Source organism: Corylus avellana, chromosome 1, assembly GCF_965113065.1.
Source record: "Corylus avellana chromosome 1, dhCorAvel1.hap1.2, whole genome shotgun sequence".
Lineage (NCBI taxonomy): Eukaryota > Viridiplantae > Streptophyta > Magnoliopsida > Fagales > Betulaceae > Corylus > Corylus avellana.
Window position 1 is genome coordinate 43,894,605 of NC_142490.1, and position 20,630 is coordinate 43,915,234.

Here is a 20,630-nt window from a genome sequence, read left to right on the forward strand (position 1 = left end):
GTATTATAAGAATATAAAACAATAATAATAATAATAAGTGACATTTTTGATACATTTTGATAGTTTAATAGGTTACTTTAGTACCTTTTGAACATTGTAGAGCTCTATCACAAACGAGTAACTACTGTTAGTTTGAGAGACTTTTTTGTATTTTTCTCTAATATTAATAATACAGAGAGATGTCATGTAAACACTAAGATAGAAGAAAAGTGTACGAAATGCATCATCTACTATATTGTTCCCATTTTCCCTTTTCACTCATAACAAGGCAAGCATCCATATATAGCTTAGAAATAAAGAAAGGAAAGCATCCATAAAGAACATCCAACCATGTGATAGAAGTGTTTATTAAAAAAAAAAAAATACAGATATGACAAAAGTAACAAATTAAGTTTCTATACATACAATCAACCTTATATTCTCTAGCAGTCTTCCTCGTTCATTTCAATTTATAAACAAAAGGGAATAGTGGTTGTACGAAAAAGACCCATGCTAAAAAAAGTAAACTATTATTCTCACTCGTTAAGAAGGTAAGCACCAATTAAAGAACGTTGGCCGTCAAAAACTGCATTCTCAAGTGACTTTCATATTCCCGGATTTCCTTCAAGGCTCTATGGTGCTTGTAGTCTATCTTAGTTGGGTTATTATGTCCTCTTATTTTTAATTTTGTATTTTCCTTTCCCTCATCTTTCAAACCATTCACTTACCGTAAACAATCCCAGTAGATCAAACCAATAAGCATATGTAATTAATGCTAAAACTTAATTAGTCTAGTTTTCTTATTAGCTTTTCTAAAATTACAGCCCACTGGTTTTTCTTTTCTCTTCTTCTTTCACATATTCTAGTTTTCTTACTAAAACTTATGATCTACTGTCAAATTTCAAATTTCACAAGGTATATACTTTTCAATTTTCTTTCGGTGACACAGTTGTTAATTGCCATCGAGGGCTGACACAAGATATCCATCAACGATCCTCATATTTTATTAGCCTTACGATCCATATCATATTTTATTAGCCTTATGATAATGGCTCACAAGTCACAAGGGTGTGCAACTCAAGTTGGGCCCCAGCATACGGGCTAGTCCAACAACCTCAAGAGGCCCAAACATTCTTCCCTCAAGAATTACATCTGGTAGTTGTAGGTGGCCATTAAAACACAACTGTGAGGAGGAGCTTAGACAGCCATCATATATGGGTTGGACCTTGAGTGAGTCCACATCAACCCATTTTTAAGGGTTTTTATTTCATTTGGGCCAAGTGAAGCTCCACCCCAAAAAGGGTTTAACCAAAGTGCAAAAACTTATAGCCCAATCTAGTCAGTGGAGACCAATAAGTTATATCCTTTTTGAAGGAAGTAAAAGTTGTACCAATACACCCGTAAACATGTCAACATTTCCACTTCACTCATAACAAGGCAAGCATCCATAGCTTAGAAATAAAAAAGGGAAGGCATCCATAAGAACATCAAAGTCTTCAATCCATCCTCCAAAAACAAAAAAAAAAGGTTATACACAGAAATTAGAAGCCATTGGATTGACCAATTAATTCAGTTTACTTACCCACAATCAGCTTTGCTCTTGCATGGCCCTCATTTATTTGGAACTGATCCCCAATGCCAAAATGAGCCATTAATAACCAGACAAACGTGATAAGTTCTCCTCCTTTGCTTAATTGAGCAGCATGAGAATTGGCCCTGCAATGGCTTGCAGCATAAGACAACAATTCAACCCACACTTCACACATTAGCTTCCATTTCTCTCCCTTCAACTCTTTTAGATTTTTGGCGAGAATGCATGCATCAAAAAGCACAGATTTGCTTCTATCACCCTTTAAATCAACAGGTTTGACATCAGTATTTACTTCAAGGATCATTTTACACGCATGTTGCTTATCTTCTTTTTCTAGTCTTCCTTGTCGTAGATTCTTTCTGATGAAGAATTGTTTGGCCTCGGCACAGGTATCACGAAATCTTATTTGGCCAATACCTGCTACAGCAGACATCATAGTAGGCTGCATAACTAGCAGATATAGCATATAATCCGAGAGGATCTTACAAAATTCACGATAATCACCGACATTGTTGTTGTCTTCATCTTTATCCGTATTATAGCAGAGTTCTGTAGCAACATGCCAAATTATGAGGCTCTGATCATAATCAACATCAACAACATAAAACATCAACTTATTACTACCACCATTCCAATCACTATCCTGTAGAACCCAATCACCTCGAGCTGAACATATCCTCTTCGCAGTGTCAGGATCATCTGCAAGTTCAGATTTCTTTTTCAGCTGACCAAAGATGAAAACCCATAGCTCTTTTGTAAATGGTTCCTTGGAAACGTAAATCATCCAATCATAGAAATCCTTAAGACCCAATTCCACAATGGGATAAACCCATATAGGTTCAATACGTTCTTTCAAACAGTATTCTATCAAGTTGTATTGATGTAGAGATTCAGACCACCTCCGGAATAGGATTTGTCTAGGTCGTTCCAACCAACTGCATAGGATTTGTCTAGCTTGTCCCAACCAACTTGTTGATTCTGTATTTGTCATTGATTCTGTATTTGCCGTTGATTCTGTATTTCTCGTTGATTCTGTATTTGTGCACCAGTTTATCTTCTTGAGAATGAGAAAGTATTTGAGGAGAGGGAGGAAGCATCTGTCTATAGAAGCTTTCCAGAATTTTTTCCATCTATTTTCTGTCGACAAGCTCTGGATGGAAGCAGCAGTCCAATCAGAGAAAGCCAGCATAAAGAGAGCAATTGTATCCAAGGCTATGGCACCAAAGAGCAAGGTATAGGTAATTCCAATGTCAATCTTGCGAAAAATACGCTTATCCAATGAATAAAAGGTTAAAAGGGCCGCCACAACCGCACACCAGGATACAAACCGAACAAAGTATCCAAACATTGAATGCACCACGACAACCTTCGTATAGAGAACTTCATACATAAAGTTGAGTTCAACCGCAAGCACTTTAAAGGCATCTTCCGGGGTTCTCTTCTGGAAAAACAGTCGGCTCTCGTCGCGCTCGCGAAAACTAAAGATGAGATCCACGATGAGACCCTTAAAGATTTCAAAGAAGTGATAAGCATGTCTCACTGCTGCAAGAACATCCAGAACCTTCTCATCGGCTGCATATCGTGCAGTCTTGGAATCTTTATTAGGTTCTGGTATCAATTCTATATTAGTTGGGAGTCTGGCGTCTTTTTTTGAAGAGTATTCCTCCATAAGTTTTGCATAGTTAGGCCCTGGGTCAGGTGCTTTAAGCATGGATTCCCGGAATCTATTCAGGTTTGCAAGAAATAAAGCACGCGTTCGCTCTCCATACTTGATGGTTCCAGCGGCAAACAAAAGGACAGTAGGGACCCATAAGTTGTTTTTAGGAAGGGATTGGCCGAAGACAAGAACAGCTGCAGAAACCTGGGTTACAAGCCCAACCAAGTGCCTTAGCCAGAGAGCGTTATCCTCCAGAGCAAAAGCAGTTATAGTATCTGGACCACCAAGGTGTAACAAAAGAAAGGGAGCCCAAAATGCCAGAATGTCTTCACGATCAGGTTTCAACGAATTGTCTTGACTATTGGAAATAAGTCCGACTGCAAAGTTAGCAGCCCAATCAGCCATTAAATAAGCTGACCAGATCAGCCATATTATCATCACGTTTCCTGTTCGTTTTCTGAATGGTGCAAACAGAATTAGAATTGTCTGCAGTGAGAGGCTGGCTAGAATGAAACCTTGAACATTCCATTTATCATAGAAATTCTTGATTACGGTTGGGATTAAGTTAACCATATCCTTCCCTTGGTTTCTTGATTTTCCTTCTCCTTTCTTTCACCTATTGAAGAAAACTTAAAAAGGTTAATTAAGTTAAGTTGCTAAAGCAAAAGCAGGAGGTAAATAAATGAATTCATAGTTGTTTTGAAAGTTAAAACATGATTACCCATATAATAGTTGGTAAAAGTTGACTTCATAATGTAACGGTTCAATATGGAGCCACCATCAATAAGATTGTTAAAGGCTTTTTTTATAAGAATAATTCTATCACACAGACTATAATACATTAGAAAAATGATAACAATAGTGAAGATGAACTTTATGGACAAACTATAAACAGAAGGATTGCATAAATACATTGCGGGTAAGTGGTAGCCCATATATATAAAGAAGAAAAAACCATACAAGCTGATTGCTAAGAAAACTGATGCAAATTAAGAATAGAGAAGTGACTTTTGAATCTCATGTTTTGACGTTTATAGAAATGGAAGTATATGAAGCTTAACTCAACTTAGCCACATACTTGTATAGGTTCAGTTCACAGACAGTCCACAAATTTTTCTCCATTAATTTCCTACCTTCATGTTTGGAAAATGCTTAGGGTATTACAAATTTTATTATAATTCTCTTACAAATTGAAATGGTAGTTCATAATTGGTGAAATGACTAAGAGTGTCTAATTGACAAGTCAAAAATATTTTTTGCTTAAATCATTTCACCAATTATTGACTACCACATCCGCTCGTAAAGAAACATAGTAAAAACTGTAGTACTCCTACCAGCATTCTTCATAATTATTCTACAAACAAATGAGCATTTGTTTCAAAAAGCTCCATTCGTCATTATTTTCTTTTATAATGCTATTACCCACATCTAAAGGAATCTTAGGAATTAAAAATAGTTAAACCCTAATTTTGTTTAATTCAAATTAGAAATCTCTATGCTACTTGCAATTGAGGAATTAAAAACAATTAGGCCCCAATTTTCTTAATGCAAATTGGAAATCTCTATGCTGCATGCATTAGTGACATTTCATTTAAAAATCAGCAAGTGGAAGTGTAGGACCCAATGTAGCCATGTGATGATGTATAAAAGTACATACCAATAACATTATAAAAATTAGCTGCCCCCAAAGTAGGAGGAGATAAAGGAGAAAGTTGCCAAGTAAGATGCCCCACCGATGTCAACTTTCTCACATGACTTCACAAATCTAAATACTGCTCAAGGATATTCACCATTGGCTCCTCCCACAGTCCCACAGTCCAATTATTGAGCAAAGTTTTACCTAGGCATATTCTAAGTTCTTTTTTGAGCCTCTTCTGTATAGTTTTGAACTTCCATACAACCTTGGACTTGGAGAGGAACTAGGGAGATTGACCATTATCTAACGTATCAATTTCACAGTGGCCTTGAGGGGAAAGAGAACAGAGGATCTAAAAATGTCCTGTACAGCCAATTTCAAAAAAAAAAAAAAAAAAAAAATTGGATTTTTTGAGGTGTTTTAAAATTTTTGTTTGAAAAAATGTTTTGATCTGATATAAAAGTGAAAGTAATTTCGAGTGTTTTGTGTTTTAAATCGTTTATTAATGTTTTTGTTTTGAAAAGAGAAATCGAAAGGGATGAGAAATTTCAAGTTTATCTTCCTGCGGAGATTCCAATCAGGAAAAGCTTTACTAATTCAACAATGTTTTGACCGAGTGATAGATGCTGCCAAAGAGTTACAATCTAATCCTTAATAACATAAGGATAAAGTGGAGCTCAAAGAATTGAAGGCAGTTTATAGCAGCTTTAGATGAGACGACTAACACAGAGCCTAATGGGAAAGCGAGCTCATTAGAGGAGAAAGAAGCTCTTGGTCGAGCTCTCTGTCAGAGATGATGCATCTAAGTTTCATGGGTTTGAATGTTTGATGATGACACCTTCCAGACCCAGAACAGTACTGAGAAATATGAGCATGAAATCTCCAGTTTTTTTAGATAAAGAACATGAATCCCAAAGAGCCAAACATAACTCAACAGTAATATTTGCAGCAAAAAGAAGTAATATTTCAGATCCACAAACCCATTAGCGTAGATTGAACGAAATTTTAACGCTGTAAAATATGCAGACACTGATTAACAATCTGAGCATCAAGGTTTAAGCCCGAGAACGGAGACTGCGTGGGAATGAGACTTTACCTTTTGGAGCAGTAGCTTGAGACTCTCTTTGACTTGAACCGGCTGTGTTGGGGGTTTAAGAGCTTTGGGGATTCAGCAATGGCGAAAGCAGCTTGAATGAAGACCAGAAGCTGAACTGAAGTATACTTGTTTTTCCAAGTCTTTTGTTTTTTAGTTAACTGAAACGACTTTGTTTTTTCCAAGTCTCTCACGAAAAAAGAGAGAGATAAATGATTGTTTAAAAAAAAAAAAAAAAAGAGGGAGAGGTCGAGAAGAGCAAGTAATAATTAAATAAGCTATTTAATTAAAATATATGTTTTAAATAAGAAAATATATGTGGATGATGAGACCACTCACCGGCCATGTACGGTTCATGAGCCAATCATATTTATTGTCAAATTATTAAAGCTGTATCCAATTTAAATGAATTAAAGAGTATTAGTTATTTATATTTGAAGCTTATTTTTATTTTAAAGTCATGTAGTTATATTTTTGTTATTTTACTTTTTAAAGAAAAAAAAATATACTTCTATTATAACTAATTGGAAATTGGAAAAGATCTTAATTAAGTAAACATTGACTACATAATTTAATAATTTGACTATGCAACATTAAAATTGATAGATAGTTTAATTCGTCGAAGATCATGTCATATGAAGCGAAAGTTATACATCATAAAACAAAAATCACTTAGAGCATTTCTAATGGAAGAGTCAAATATTACTTTTATCTAAAATAGCTCTTTAAATGTTTAAAAAAACCCCTACATTAAGGCTCCGTTTACTTCGACGTAAAATGATTTCGAGAAAACATTTTCCGCATTTTACGGTGTTTACTACGACGTAAAATGGTGGTCAAACCGAAATCATTTTCGGTTTGACCAAAAAACCTTTGCATTTACAGGGAAAATGGTTTACACTTTTTAAATTCGTAAACCATTTTCCCAGCCCCATCAAAAAAAAACCCGACACTCTCCTGATTACAAAAAAAGCCCAAACACCCCCCCCCCCCCCCCGCGACTCTCACCTTCGCGCACTCTCCTTCACGTTCACGTTCACCTTCTCCTTGACGCACAGCTGCTGATTCTCCTTCACCTGCACAGCTCATCTCTCTCTCGGCCGAGCTTCACTCTTCAAGCCCGACGCAGGTACTCTCATCTTTCTCTTCCTTTGTTGAACCATATGTATGGAGTGATTCAAATCTACGAATTTCTCTTGGTAATTTTCGTTTGATTTTGGTTTCTATCTCTGTTGGACAACTGGAAATCATGGAGCGATTTTGATTTTGGTTTCTTTCCCTATTAACGTATCAGATTTGCGATTTAGGTTTTGGGTCTAGGGTGTGGATTTTGGAAAATGAGAACTTCTATGATCTTTGTTGTTATGGGTTGTTTTTGATTGTTGATTATTGGATGTTCTGAGTTTGAGATGAACCTCAACCAAATGGGTTTTTATTTCCTTTTGATTTTCTGTGGATCCTCTGTTCTCTTTCCCCTCAAGGCATACTTTTCTTCTTGTTGTTGTTTCGAGTTATGCTTTGTTTGGCTGCCGAGAAAAGACTCGGATTCTGGTCTTTTATGGTCTTTCCGGTATACGAGCTTGTGAAATGAATGATTTTTCTTTTTCCTTGGCCTTCCCAGAAACCAGAGAGAGTGTTAGAATTGATTCCTCAAGTTTGTTGTTGAATATTGTGTTACGTTACATTGTACTGGAATCGATTTTAGCTGTTCGAGTGAGCCTCTTTCTTTAAAAATTAATTGGTTTTGTTCCCAAAATTGAAACTGTTTTTGGAGTAAGCAATGCTTGTTCAGTATTTGTGAGTAAAAAAAATTAATTGGCTCTTTGCTTGAAAGTTTTGGTCCTCGGAGACAAATTATGGGCAAAAACTATGAATTTCTGCTCCTTACCCTGAAAGGGGTAATTGCTTGGAAACTGTTTAAAACATGTTTTTGTCAGAACATTGACTATGACTATGTTATTTGTTGAGAAAATTGTGTGGCGCCTCATTATGCTTTTGAGTTTTGACAATTGTGAGGAGACGGTAGATGTTCCTCGTCAAACTCTGCCTCAAGTGTCAAAGACAGCCTAGACAATTGCAGGCTACGTTTCAAGTTTCAGAGTCATCCCTGCTGAAAAAACATATACATATTACTCAGCAGTTTGAATATTCTGTAAATGTAACTTTCTTGGTTCTTAATTACCACTTTTCAGCATAGAAAAAAACTAATTACTATGGCCTCTAGGTGAGGTTTAAACTTTGAAAGCTTGAAGTTTCAAAAACTATGAATTTCTGCTCCTTGACCGACCTTCCTCGGAGACAAATTATCAAAAAATCTCTTTTTTGATAGATGGGTGGCATTGTAAATGCTTTAATATGATGAATTTGTTTTTATTCATTTGTTATTTTGTGTAGAAATATTTCTACAAATGGGCCACATAACCTTGCTGCATCTGCCTAGGGATATATTTTCTAGCATGATATTTGGAATATTTAGAAGTTTACCCTTTTATTACTCTAGGAAGAGATGCAAAACCTAACAAAAACATGTTAGGACCATCCATCCATATTGAAGGCAGCCTTGGGAATTAGAAAAGAAGAAAAGAATGAAAAAGGCTCATTGATTCCTGAAATCCTGTGTCCACTTCTGTTTTTAAGCTTGTATCTTTTTTGTTTAAAGCAGCTATAAGGCTATAATGGCCCGCCCTTTTTTTTTTTTTTTTTTTTCTAAATTGGGCCAAAACTTGGAAGTATGGGATTGGTGCAGCTGGACATGGTGGAGTCATGTAGTGCTGCTTTGTAGGGCAAGTTTGTTGCTCCAAGCCCTTGACTTCATGTTTAAGATAAGATATTGTTGGACTAATAAAGAGCTACATCAGGCCCAAATTCATACAGAGTACTGTCTCTGCAAGCCCAATCAAATACTAATTTGATTCTCGAATTTTGCTGAAATGAATTACAAGTCTATTTCACAGCTTTATATGTTTGTCAAGAAGAAAAGAAGAAAAGAATGAAAAAGGCTCATTGTTTTTAAGCTTGTATTCTTTCTATTAGAATACTCTCCCTCACAACCACTTCATATAATGAAGCCTCTCTCTCTCTCTCTCTCTCTCTCTCATCCTTTTGTGTTTTGGCCCTTACTTCATTCAAGAGCCAATTAGATCAAAGATGGTAGTTTAGAAGAAGAAGAAAAAATACCAAAAAAAAAAAAGGGGGGGGGGGGGGGGGGGGGAAAGGAGAGAGAGCCACTAGATGGATGGATGGATGTGTATACTCACACTTCATTTCAGTGGTCCACTTTGCCTCATGACATGATCTGATACCTAATATTTAGGGTTGAAGTGGGAGTTTTTCTACAACATATGGAAAGAGCAGTTTGCTCTGTTTTAGTTAAATAGTGTTGATGAAAAATATTAAAATATTAATATGATTTATTGCTTATCACTTATTAATATGATTTATTGATTTATTGGAATCCTTACAAGTTTTGAGGATGAATTGGAAACAATGCATGTATGATTTATTGCTTATTGCTTATTTTTATGTTGTTTGTAGATGGATGAAACAATTCTTTCGACAGTTACGACCACAGTTGCATCTGTTCTTGCTGTTGGGCTTGTAATCTTAAAAGATATTAGATCTAGGAGAGTATTACGAAGGGAACCTCATGTTAATCGAGAGTATGAAAGAGGGATTTATATGGATAGTATTCTTTATGGAAGCAGACAAGATTGTATTGACCAAATAAGAATGAGTCCTGTATCTTTCTTTGAATTATGTAAAATTCTTGCTGAGAACAACCTTATACGTGAGACCATTCACATGTCTATTAAGGAACAGGTGTTGATATTTTTACACATTATTGGGCATAATGTGAGGTTTCGAGTGGTTGGTGGAAGGTTCTATAGATCAATTAGGTCTATTCATCGATATTTTAAGGTTGTACTTGGAGGAGTCTTGACGCTATATAAACATTTAATTAAACAACCTGATAACTCTACTCCGCTGGAAATAAGGAATAGCCGAAGGTTTTACCCATACTTTAAGGTAAGTTTTAAAATTTGATTTTTTTTTTAAAAAAAAAAATTCAAGTAATTTGTCAAATTAACGTAACTTGTATTGATCTTCATTAGGATTGTGTTGGAGCAATAGATGGAACTCATATTCGGGCATCTGTTCCAGTTGAAATCCAAGGAAGGTTTCGAGGTCGAAAAGATCGAACAACACAAAATGTGTTAGCTGGCATTACTTTTGATGTAAAATTCACATATGTGTTAGCTGGTTGGGAAGGAAGTGCACATGATTCTCGTGTTTTAAACGATGCACTCACTAGGCCAGGGGGATTCAAAATTCCTGAAGGTAAGTATTATCTTGGTGATGCTGGTTATGGAAATCGAAATGGAATTCTCTCTCCCTATCGTGGTGTTCGGTACCATTTGAAAGAGTTTAGTGACCATCCACCTGAAAATGAAAAAGAATTATTCAATCTTCGTCATTCGTCCTTAAGAACCACCATTGAACGAGGATTTGGAATTTTGAAGAGGCGTTTCCGTGTGTTGGATGCAGAACCATTTTGGTCATTCGAAACACAAGTGGAAGTAGTTTTAGCATGTTGTGTCATTCACAATCACATTATGGGTGTTGATCCTAATGATTCAATTATGGAAGAAGCTGTTTGTGATGTTGAATCTCAAAATCAAAGTGGTAGAGTCTACCAAACAAGAAGGGAAGTTCAAGAGGAAAATAGAGAATGGACAATCAAAAGGGATGTAATATGTCATGCGATGTGGGATGATTATAAAAATAAGAAAAATGTGTAGATTTCTTTTTTTCTCGTATGGTTGATGTTGTAATGTTTATTTCTTGAACTAGTCATGTTTAAAGACAACTACGTTTTTTTATTTTTAATAATTTGATTGTATGATATACATTTGATATTTAATCCAACTTATGATATGAGCTTATTTCTATATTGCATTATGTTTTTATCTTTTATGAGATATTGTATATTGTTATCTTGCATTACCATTCATATGTTTGTGATTGTAGCAATGGGCAAAGGTAAGGAGAAGAACGTTGCAAGCAAGCAATTTAGGTGGTCAAAACCTATGCACACTTTGTTACTTGAAATTCTTGCTGATGAGGCTGCTAAAGGAAATAAGCCTTCAAACACATTCAAACCTGCGTCATTCGCACTAGTTGCCAAGTCAATTAGCGAGAAATTTGGAGTTGAATGTGTATCTGACCATGTTGACAATCGCCTCCGAACCATCAAGAGCATGTGGAATATCATCGGCACCCTTCGTAAAAAGAGTGGCTTTGGATGGGATGAAAATTTGAGGATGATAACTTGTGACAAGAAGGTGTATGATGAGGAAGTGGTGGTATGAGACTTATTTTATTTATTGTAGCAATTATATTAGTCTTGAAGTTTTATTGAAATTCTTTTTTTTTTTTTTTCTTTCTTTTATTTATTATAGCAATTATATAGTTTTGAAGTTTTATTGAAATTTTATTCTTTCTTTTAACAGGCGAATCCTAAGCATGAGCAATATTTAAATAAAAAAATTGAAATGTACGATGAGATGGCCATAGTTGTTGGTAAGGATATGGCGACTGGGAGTTTTGCAAAGTCTTTTACTGATGTAGTGCAGCATGATAACATTCTTGATTCGGATTTGGATTTGGATTTTGATGATGTGTCATCAAAAGGAAAATATGTTGCTTCCTCCGATTCAGGTTCAACCAAAAGGTCACATAGGAAAAGAAGTCGTGATGATAGTGAAGATGGATATAATTTGATATCTGAAAAGTTGGGAGAGGTTGCATTAGCGCTTCAAGCTCTTAATAAGGGAGTCGACGCAGATCATCTGTATCAGGAAGTGATGAAGGTGGAAGGGTACGATGAGTTTATGCTTGCAACTGCGTTCGACCATTTGAATGGAGATGAGAAGCTTGCAAGAGGATTTTTGGTAAAGAATGCTAAACTTAGAAAGTTTTGGTTGGACAACTTCTTCAAAAACCATGGAAATTAGAATTTGTGTATTATCGATATGTAGTAAGATACTAATGAACTTGGATGGTAGTTCTTTGGCCAAAATATTGTAATATTTGTGGTTGAATTTTAGAATTCATGGTTTTTTTTTTTTTTTTTTTTTTTTTTTTTTCAAGCAAGATGAAAGTAACGTACACTTTCATATATATCAATCTTCCTAGATGTGGAATATTCGTAATATTGATGTATGGACATTTTTAGATACATTTTTAGATTCAGGTTCAAGATAAAAAATCCAAAAATATTCTCAAATAGGTTGATTGTTTTTGTCGAATTTTAACAATCAAACATAAATTATTTTATATTAATATTTTTATATTTTGAATAAAAATTATATTTTATAGGTTAGTATAAAATATTTTTAAAAAAAATTAAAAAATTGATTTTCAGTACAGTTGAATAGCTAATATAAAAATTAATAGTTTTTTAAAAATATTTTCAAAAATTAAAAAAATTAAAAATTGTTTTTTAAAATATTTTTTTAAAAAATTGATTTTCCGTGCGCGAGGTAAACACCGTAAAATGTTTTCGGTGGAAAATATTTTCAGGAAAAATGATTTCCCTGAAAATATTTTCCGACGGAAACCATTTTACGTCGAAGTAAACGGAGCCTAAATTAGCAAAAAAAAAAAAATGTAACATAGATATTTTGATTGAAAGAGTTAAAAAAAAAAAAAAAAAAAACTAAATGTAGCAGTACTTTTCAAGGGAGCTATTTTATTTTTCATTGTTTCTCTCACCTGTTTTCTCTTTTTTCCCAAATATTTTCCTACTTTTTCTCTGCACGTTCTCTTTTTCCCAATTTTTTTTTTTTTTCATTTTTTCTCTCACGTGTTCTCTTTTTTCCCAAAACTTTTCTTACTTTTAATAATATTTTAATATAATAGATAAAAATATAGCTAATCGGATGTAGAGACATTTAAAAATGGCTTAACTAAACTAGATAAAAGTGAGTAATGCTATATACCATCTTTTTATTCTCCTAAAATCCTTCTAAAGATAATATAGTTTTTAAAATCACCATTAAATTTTTTGATGAATCATATTTAAATTTTGATCTAATGGTGATTTTAAAAGCCACATCAATTTAAAAAAAGGTTTAGAATGATAAAAAAATAATACTTAGCATTACTCATTAGAAGGCATCTATTTTAGAGATGAAATTTTATTTTATGGTAATTAATAAAATACTTTTTTTTTGTGAGTTAATTAATAAAATACTTGATACCACGTTACATGTATGCCTTATGTTTGTAAATCTAATCTAAATTACAAAATACAAAAAGTAATCCTCTCTCTCCTAAGAAATTATTAGTAGTCTTTTCAAATGTTACAAAAGTGGACCCTCCGGAGCCATGAGATGTGGTCAGAAGGAAGGGTATTTTGAAAACAAATATATAAAAGTGCAAAATAGGTAATAAAGGACATTTACCCATTTGCTCCTCAGAGCGGAGTCCACGCTAAAGTCATCTCCTCGAGTCCTCGTCGGAGCCTGTATTGCTTTCTACAAGCTTGGAGAGGGAAGTGGAGGGGCTGGAAAGAGTGTAGATAGATGGACATGACGAGAGAGATTGATGGTTTTCTACAAAACAAATTTTGCGTTAGCTTTGATCAGAAGATCGAAGAGAGTGGCTCCAAATTTCGCCTGCAAGCCCAGTTTCGGGAAATAAGGGATTTGCTCCGAAATATTAATATTGGTAACTGCTCGCCGACGGCAACCGATAAGGAGAATCCAATGAGGGAAACCCTTTACAGCCTCAACGATGTTTGGACGGAGTGCCAGATAACGTCAAAGACCAACTTACTTGCCCGTGATCCCTTAAGGAGGAAGTTAAGCAAGATCAAGGAGGAGATAGAGAAAGTCAAATCATCTTCAAATGGCGGAACAAATACCCAACAGTCTAATGATAGACAAGTGAGCTCAATTCTTCGCTGGAGCTCTCGGTCAGTTGATGCATCGATGGTTCATGGGTTTGATGACGATGTAATCTCACTGGAAAAAGTACTTCTCAAGCAAGGAAGTGAGGGTCGTTTCAAGGCAATAGGGATCACCGGTATAGCTGGTTCAGGGAAAACCACACTCTGCCAAGTATTGTTCAATAAAAATGAGGTGAAGGACTACTTCTTTCCGAGGATCTGGGTATGCATGTCAGCACAGCCCGGCGACGATCCGGACCCAAAAATAGCGATCCTGAAGAGAATGTTGGAGAGCCTTGGAGTAGAAGAGGAGATAATCAACAACCAGGAACATAATCTCAAGGAACTACTGTATGCTCTTCACCTGCAATTGCAGGGGAAGAGATATCTGATTGTGTTTGATGATGCCAGGGGCGGGGGCGGGGAGACAGACAAATGGTACAGAGAGCTGAGTTTTTCGCCTACTCGTGATGGACAATGGGATGCTCTTGCTTATGGGTTGCCAAAAGAGTGTGGGGGAGCAGTTATTGTCACCAGTAGGAAAGAGGAAATAGCTAAAAAGATGGTTGGCAGTGAGGGAATCCTACATCTCGTTCAGCCCCTTTCAGAACCAGAGAGCTGCTGGCTTATATTCATGAAAGCAGCTGAACAGGACAGTATGAAGCTCAGCACCTCCGATGCGGGAATTCAAAAGAAAGAAATCTTTAAAAGATGTGCGGGCCATCCATTGACTGCAAAAATGATGGGTCGGATCTTCAAAAAGCAACACCCAGAGGGAGCAGCTCCAAATGGAAGCCTTCAACAACTCCCAGAGGAAGGCGGTCCAAATGAAAGCCATCAACTCCTCCTAGAGGGAGCAGCTCCAAATGGAAGCCGTCAACAACTCCCAGAGGAAGGTGCCCCAAATGTAAGCCATCAACAACACCCAGAGGGAACAGCTCCAAATGTAAGCCATCAACAACACCCAGAAGGAACAGCTCCAAATGTAAGCCTTCAACAACACCCAGAAGAAGGTGCCCCAAATGGAAACCTTCAACAAAATGGAAGCCTTCAACAACTCCCAGAGGAAGGTGCCCCAAATGTAAGCCATCAACAACACCCAGAGGGAACAGCTCCAAATGTAAGCCATCAACAACACCCAGAAGGAACAGCTCCAAATGTAAGCCTTCAACAACACCCAGAAGAAGGTGCCCCAAATGGAAACCTTCAACAAAATGGAAGCCTTCAACAACTCCCAGAAGAAGGTGCCCCAAATGGAAGCATTCAACAACACCCAGAGGGAGCAGCTCCAAATGGAAGCCTTCCACAACTCCCAGAGGGAGCAGCTTCAAATGGAAGCGGACCGTAACAGTATTCTATATTGTAGTTCCTTCTTCTCTTGCTTTTGATTTATCTTCTTCGAAGTGTTTAGCTTTATGTTGTCATTTCCTTTTGAAATCAGATAAATGTTGCCTTTGTGTGTGCTGATCACCCTGGTCTCTTGCTTTTGATTTTTCTCTAGTTGTGTGACAATATAAGCTCTTTCTACATATTTTGCTGGCGAAGATCCATTTAGTTGTTTTAGGATAGTATTTTTGTCCAAATGAAAAATAGAAGCCCAAAAATAATAAAATTGTTCCTAAAAACAACTAAACTGTTGTTCATGAAATGGAGAGGATCCAAGTTCATATTTTGCTACCCCGTTGTTGCGACTTGCAAGCATTGAACGAATATCCCTAGTATGCCAAAATAATTTTTCCATGTTTAATGTAGGCTTGTTATTATGGTTGTGTATGGATTTCGAGTTGTGATTAGCAGGCCGTGCAGGAAATTTTTTTTTTAAATATTTTAATACAAAAAAAAAAAAAAATTGCACTGGTGTGCTGGGCACGCCGCATGCTCTTTTACTTCACCCATGGATTTCAGTACGATTTTAAAAACTATGTTTTTTAAATCATTACTTTTTAAAATTACAAAAGCGATTAAAAAACATGTTAAAAATTATTTTTTTATCAAATGTTTGTTATACGAAATCGTAATTTTGGTTTAAATTCGTGTTTTTTCAAATAAGCACTCATTAATCTGCACAGTGTCAAACATTTTATGTTTTGTGAAATCTTTTAAAAACATAAATTATTCTTGAAAATCGTAATCCCAAACATACCCTATATGGGATTGAAGATGGGGACATGCTTACAAGCATATTCTTTCTCACTGTTATTAACAATTAACTGCACCAATACTTTCTCACCTCACAAGGAGATTAAGGGCCCGTTTGGGAGTGCGATTTTAATTAATGGGATTTTAAAAATGCATTTTTAAAAATTGCGTTTTTGAAATCGCTACTTTTTAAAATCGCACAAACGTTTAGTAAAATATGTTAACAAGTACTTTTTTTTATCAATTTAGTGTTTAGATAACATTATCATATAATTGCAGTTTCATGGCCAAATAAGTAAATATTGCGTCAAATATTGTTTTAAGCGAAATCGTGATTTTGGATTAAATTCGCACTTTTTCAAATAAGCACACACTAGTCAGTTTATAGAAATCGCGAATTTTTTCACAATTTTAAAATTTACGTTTTTCAAATTGCAATTCCGAACACTCTAAAATTACAATTTAGTTTAAAAACGCTGATTTATTTTAAAAAAAACACACACACAAACATACACCAGCTCCTTTGTGCCCACTAATAAGCAACTGCCACCTAGGATTATTGCACAAACTCAAATAAAAACAAAAATACCAGATTATATAGCTTTATTCCTTTTTTTTTTTTCTTTTTTTTTATAAGAATATGGGGAAGGACTGAGGGGGTTGCCTAGCCCATCTAGGGTTGCTGGCGAGCCCCATATGGGTTGGGGGTGGCCAGCCACCCCAAGTGGGGGATGGGGTGGCCCCCCAACCACCCCATCAATTTTTATTTTTTTTAATTGATTTTTTAGGATTTAGGTAGAATAATCTGGTGTGGTAGTGTTTTTTCGTTAAATTTAAGTTTATTTTAAAATTTTGAAGTGTCACTTGATGAGTGAGTGGTGGGTACAAAAATATGAATTTACACCAACTCCTTATAGAAGTCACTCCTCGTCGAAGATATAACGTCAAAGAGGTGTGGGCCCAAATCTTGTGACCAGTGTTTGAGAGAGACAGAAAAGGATATATAAAAACTTCGGTGAAAAACCACTAAAACGCTTGGTTAAATTTTTTATTTAATGTTTTAACAGCATGTGCCGGATATCCCGTTGAATCTTCCCCAACGTTATCAAAAGCAATAAGTGTGAAGGACATCACATGGTCCACCCCTCTCACTAATTGATTCTTTGGTAGTTGTTTTTTTAGTGCATCTTCCCTCATTCCACGAGACCCCGCCCCAACTTCAATTCCAGTCCACCTACTAGTGGTAAAGACTACTTAACGGATCAGGATCCCTCGGGAGAATAAGAGATTCTCCAATTTTCAATTATGTTCCTTCATTTTTATCCAACCGTTCATGACGTGTTCTACTTAAAATAAATAATAAAATATTAATTAATTTTTTAAAAAATAAATAATAAAATAATAAAAATTAAAAATTAAATAAAAAAATAAGGTGGCCAACCACCTCAATTGAGTCTAGGGGGTGGTCAGCTACACCAGTTGAGTCTAAGGTTGGCTTCAACCACCCCAGACCGACAGTCTGAGGTGGTCAAAGCCACCCCATGGCCCTTAGAGGTGGCCGGACCACCCACAAGGGCCAAAAAAATTTCAATTTTTTTATTTTTTATTTGGCCCTTGGGGGTAGCCGAACCACCCCCAAGGGCAATGAGGTGGACCTAATCCCATTTTTCTTAAAAAAATTTTGGCCCTTGGGGTGGCCAGACCACTCCCAAGAGCCTGAAGCCACCCTAGACTCAACTAGGGTGGCTAGCCACTCCAATTTTTTTTTATTTGATTTTATATTTTTTTATTTGATTTTTATTTTTATTTTCTTTTTAAAAATTAATTAAATTTTATTATTTAATTAAATGGGACACGTGGCGCCATATGGGCTATTGAATAAAAATGGACGACCAAGATTGAAAATTAGAGACCAATTTTCCCAATAATGGGAGGGGATCCTGATCCAAGACTTAAGCATCATCTATCAGAAAAATATACACCAAGGTAGTTCGCATCGATATACACCAAAAAATTAATCTTACATTGAGAAATAAATTGCCAATACTGAGCGAGTGAATTATAATCGTGCTCTTGGATACTAAATCTTATATTGATTTTTTACTATGTGAAATTGAATTTAAAAGTAATTTTAGAAAATTCTAATTGTAATTTAACTGGTCATTTTAAAGTAATAAATCATATATAGTCACCGTTTTTCATGTACTATTTGAAAATGATATTAGAACAACCTAACAATACCATGTGACCTTAATGGATGAATCATAAATCAAAGCAAACTAGTACCAACAGGTGTCCCTAATGGATGAATCATAAAAGTGACAATGAGTGTCTAGTCCCATGTTGATTTCTTACTATGTCATACTGAACTTTACAAGTAATTTTAAAGATTTTCATTTAGATTGATAATACAAAGATAGCAAACATTTTCTCGAAATCGTTACACTAATACCCTCTGCAGTAGCTTTTCCGCCACCCAATCCATATAATCATCTGATGTTTATTTGGTTGATCCACCAAAGAGTATTGCCATATGCCAAATTCCTGACCAGAACTTTCCCTAAAAAATTTTACAGAGCAACCGATCAAATTTGATTGCTTCATAGTCATGAATTAGTAAAGCTTTTGACCAGATCCATTCACTTTCGACCATCAAAATTCTTTGTATAGTCCTATCAAAATATCAACCAAAATTAAAAATATCAATCAACGCTAAACACAATTTATTCCAAATATTAAAGCTTTCTTAGTCTTGTAACTCAAGAGCAAGCTTGGATCTCCAAAGTGTTGAGGTTATCCCACGTCAATTATAGAAAGAGCTGGTGGTTAGTTTTTTTTTTTTTTTTTTTTGCTTTTTAATCAAATAAGGGAAAAAGGTTACAGGAAATCAAACAATAATAACAGGGTAGGCACCCCAACAACAAAGTTCAAACGAAAAACGCAGCAAAGATACATGGACATAAACAAAAACTGGGAATAGTTCAAAAGGACCAAACAGTAGGCAGTGGTTTCATCCAAAGTCCCAAAGAAACCATAGACAAGCCGGGGCTGTTCCAAGGCCGCACAAGGCGGTTCTAAAATGCATAAGAACTCAGTGAAGAGTCTTATGCGGTAAAGACAACAATCACTGTTAAATGATTGTTGCACGGATGACACTACAAAAATCCGAGATGGAGCCGTTGAAGGACGATCGGGTTAGTGGTTAGTTTATAAGTGTAAAGAAAAGTACCACCTCTTGAGCTAACTGTTGGGGTTGAGAGAGACCCAAGACCACTCAACACTAGTATCAGAGCCCATGTTCAACCAACAAGTCTTACCCCAAAAGTTCACAAGAGTAACGAGTTGTCTCTGCTCTGACCCAGAGCCCAATGTGTGAAATGAAGATTGTTGGGGTTATCTCACATCAGTTGTGGAATAAGCTGGTAATCAATTTATAAGTGTGAAAGAAAGCCTCACCTCATAAAATAGCTTTTAGGGTTGTGAGAGGCTCAAGATCACCCAACACAAAGTCCAACCACCAACAAAAATAATCAACTAACACAACCAAACAATGACAATAAATAGAGTATCTTCCAAATTATCCATCCACAAGTTAGGCTATTGCTAGCAATAGACCTCAAGTCGAGGTATCAACATTCAACTCTGAAAAGACATCATTAAACATAATTAACCAGAGTCTGTTAAAGAGAATAGATAATTAGGTAGAGGAAATACATTAAGTTTTTATTTATTTATTTTTTTCAGCATTCCACTAGTTAAGTACATAACTCACTAGACCTCCCCATTGAGTTCCTCAAACGAACTCAATTAGAGAGTCTACCTACGAAATGAACAAATCTACCCCAACAGATGCCATAAGTAAATTTTTTTCTTTTTGAAATGGAAATAAAGCATACAGAAGAAAAAAGGATACAACTAACACATATAAGGCTAAACAATTAGAAATTATGGAAAATGATCCTCTCCATTTCAAATCCCCTCAATTTTCTTTATTTAGTGCATTTTGAAGGATAGCGCATTTAATGGAGGGGATTTAAAATGGAGAGAATCATTTTCCTCGAATTATGGGCTTAATTCTTTTAACTCTTTATGATCGACAGTAGGGGTGAGCACGGGTCGGGGTGGGGTGGGTATTGGCTTTTTTTCCACCTGCCCCGCACCCTGAGGGTTTGGGAAATTCCAACCCGTCACCCGCAAAAAATTACAATACTCGCGCGGGTTTGGGTATTGCGGGGCGGGTTGAATAGGCGCGGGTTTTGCGGGTGGATCGGGTAAGAATCCAAAGCATCAAAATTTTCTCTTCCACGCTCCCAAGGATTTTCTCAGCAAGCAAATAGATCGAGGGAAAAAAGGAGAAGAAGAGAAGAAAATCAGATGGAAAGGAGAAAAAATTTAACTAATCAATCACAAATCACAATTTACCTCATGATACATGAGAACCTAATAATCGAAGGGAAAGAACCATGGTCCATAATTCCATCTCTCTCTCTCTCTCTCACTGTAAATTCCTTTCTCTCTTTCTCTTCTTTATCTCTCTTTCTCAATGATTCTCCCTCCATTTCACTCTCAGCCCAACTCTCTCCC

General features: G+C 35.8%; 3 protein-coding genes across 6 annotated transcripts; 2 read left to right on the top strand and 1 right to left on the bottom strand.

Annotated features, from left to right (window-relative positions):
• Nucleotides 1–1,210: 1,210 nt before the first annotated feature.
• LOC132172375 (uncharacterized) lies at nucleotides 1,211–6,106 on the bottom strand. Of its 3 annotated transcripts, none has more exons than XM_059583861.2 (3): nucleotides 5,960–6,106; nucleotides 1,562–3,843; nucleotides 1,211–1,473 (listed from the first exon to the last, which is right to left on the bottom strand). In XM_059583861.2, the coding sequence occupies exons 2-3, from the start codon at nucleotides 3,798–3,800 to the stop codon at nucleotides 1,403–1,405; spliced, it is 2,310 nt and encodes a 769-aa protein (XP_059439844.2). In that variant the 5' UTR covers nucleotides 3,801–3,843; nucleotides 5,960–6,106; the 3' UTR covers nucleotides 1,211–1,402. The 3 variants fall into 3 exon arrangements, with proteins under 3 accessions (XP_059439844.2, XP_059439843.2, XP_059439845.2); XM_059583860.2 differs by having other exon boundaries at nucleotides 1,211–1,485; XM_059583862.2 differs by having other exon boundaries at nucleotides 1,327–3,843.
• Nucleotides 6,107–6,957: 851 nt separating this feature from the next.
• LOC132190179 (protein ALP1-like) lies at nucleotides 6,958–12,064 on the top strand. Of its 2 annotated transcripts, none has more exons than XM_088511141.1 (3): nucleotides 6,958–7,085; nucleotides 10,985–11,319; nucleotides 11,467–12,064. In XM_088511141.1, the coding sequence occupies exons 2-3, from the start codon at nucleotides 10,987–10,989 to the stop codon at nucleotides 11,968–11,970; spliced, it is 837 nt and encodes a 278-aa protein (XP_088367267.1). In that variant the 5' UTR covers nucleotides 6,958–7,085; nucleotides 10,985–10,986; the 3' UTR covers nucleotides 11,971–12,064. The 2 variants fall into 2 exon arrangements, with proteins under 2 accessions (XP_088367267.1, XP_088367264.1); XM_088511138.1 differs by lacking the exons at nucleotides 10,985–11,319; nucleotides 11,467–12,064 and adding exons at nucleotides 9,491–9,982; nucleotides 10,069–10,905.
• A 1,374-nt stretch (nucleotides 12,065–13,438) lies between these two features.
• LOC132173003 (uncharacterized) lies at nucleotides 13,439–15,377 on the top strand. Its single transcript, XM_059584567.2, has one exon. It carries the CDS (start codon nucleotides 13,543–13,545, stop codon nucleotides 15,253–15,255), a length of 1,713 nt encoding a protein of 570 aa, XP_059440550.2. The 5' UTR covers nucleotides 13,439–13,542; the 3' UTR covers nucleotides 15,256–15,377.
• The last annotated feature ends 5,253 nt before the right edge of the window (nucleotides 15,378–20,630 follow it).

What these genes read in the sequence shown, in the direction of transcription:
- LOC132172375 (XM_059583860.2), bottom strand. Translation starts at nt 3,800, where the DNA reads ATGGTTAACTTAATCCCAACCGTAATCAAGAATTTCTATGATAAATGG. An exon ending in AAGAGCAAAGCTGATTGTGG is followed by an intron (nt 1,486 to 1,561) that starts GTAAGTAAACTG and finishes TTGTTTTTGGAG; the next exon opens with GATGGATTGAAGACTTTGAT.
- LOC132190179 (XM_088511138.1), top strand. Translation starts at nt 9,491, where the DNA reads ATGGATGAAACAATTCTTTCGACAGTTACGACCACAGTTGCATCTGTT. An exon ending in GGTTTTACCCATACTTTAAG is followed by an intron (nt 9,983 to 10,068) that starts GTAAGTTTTAAA and finishes GATCTTCATTAG; the next exon opens with GATTGTGTTGGAGCAATAGA.
- LOC132173003 (XM_059584567.2), top strand. Translation starts at nt 13,543, where the DNA reads ATGGACATGACGAGAGAGATTGATGGTTTTCTACAAAACAAATTTTGC.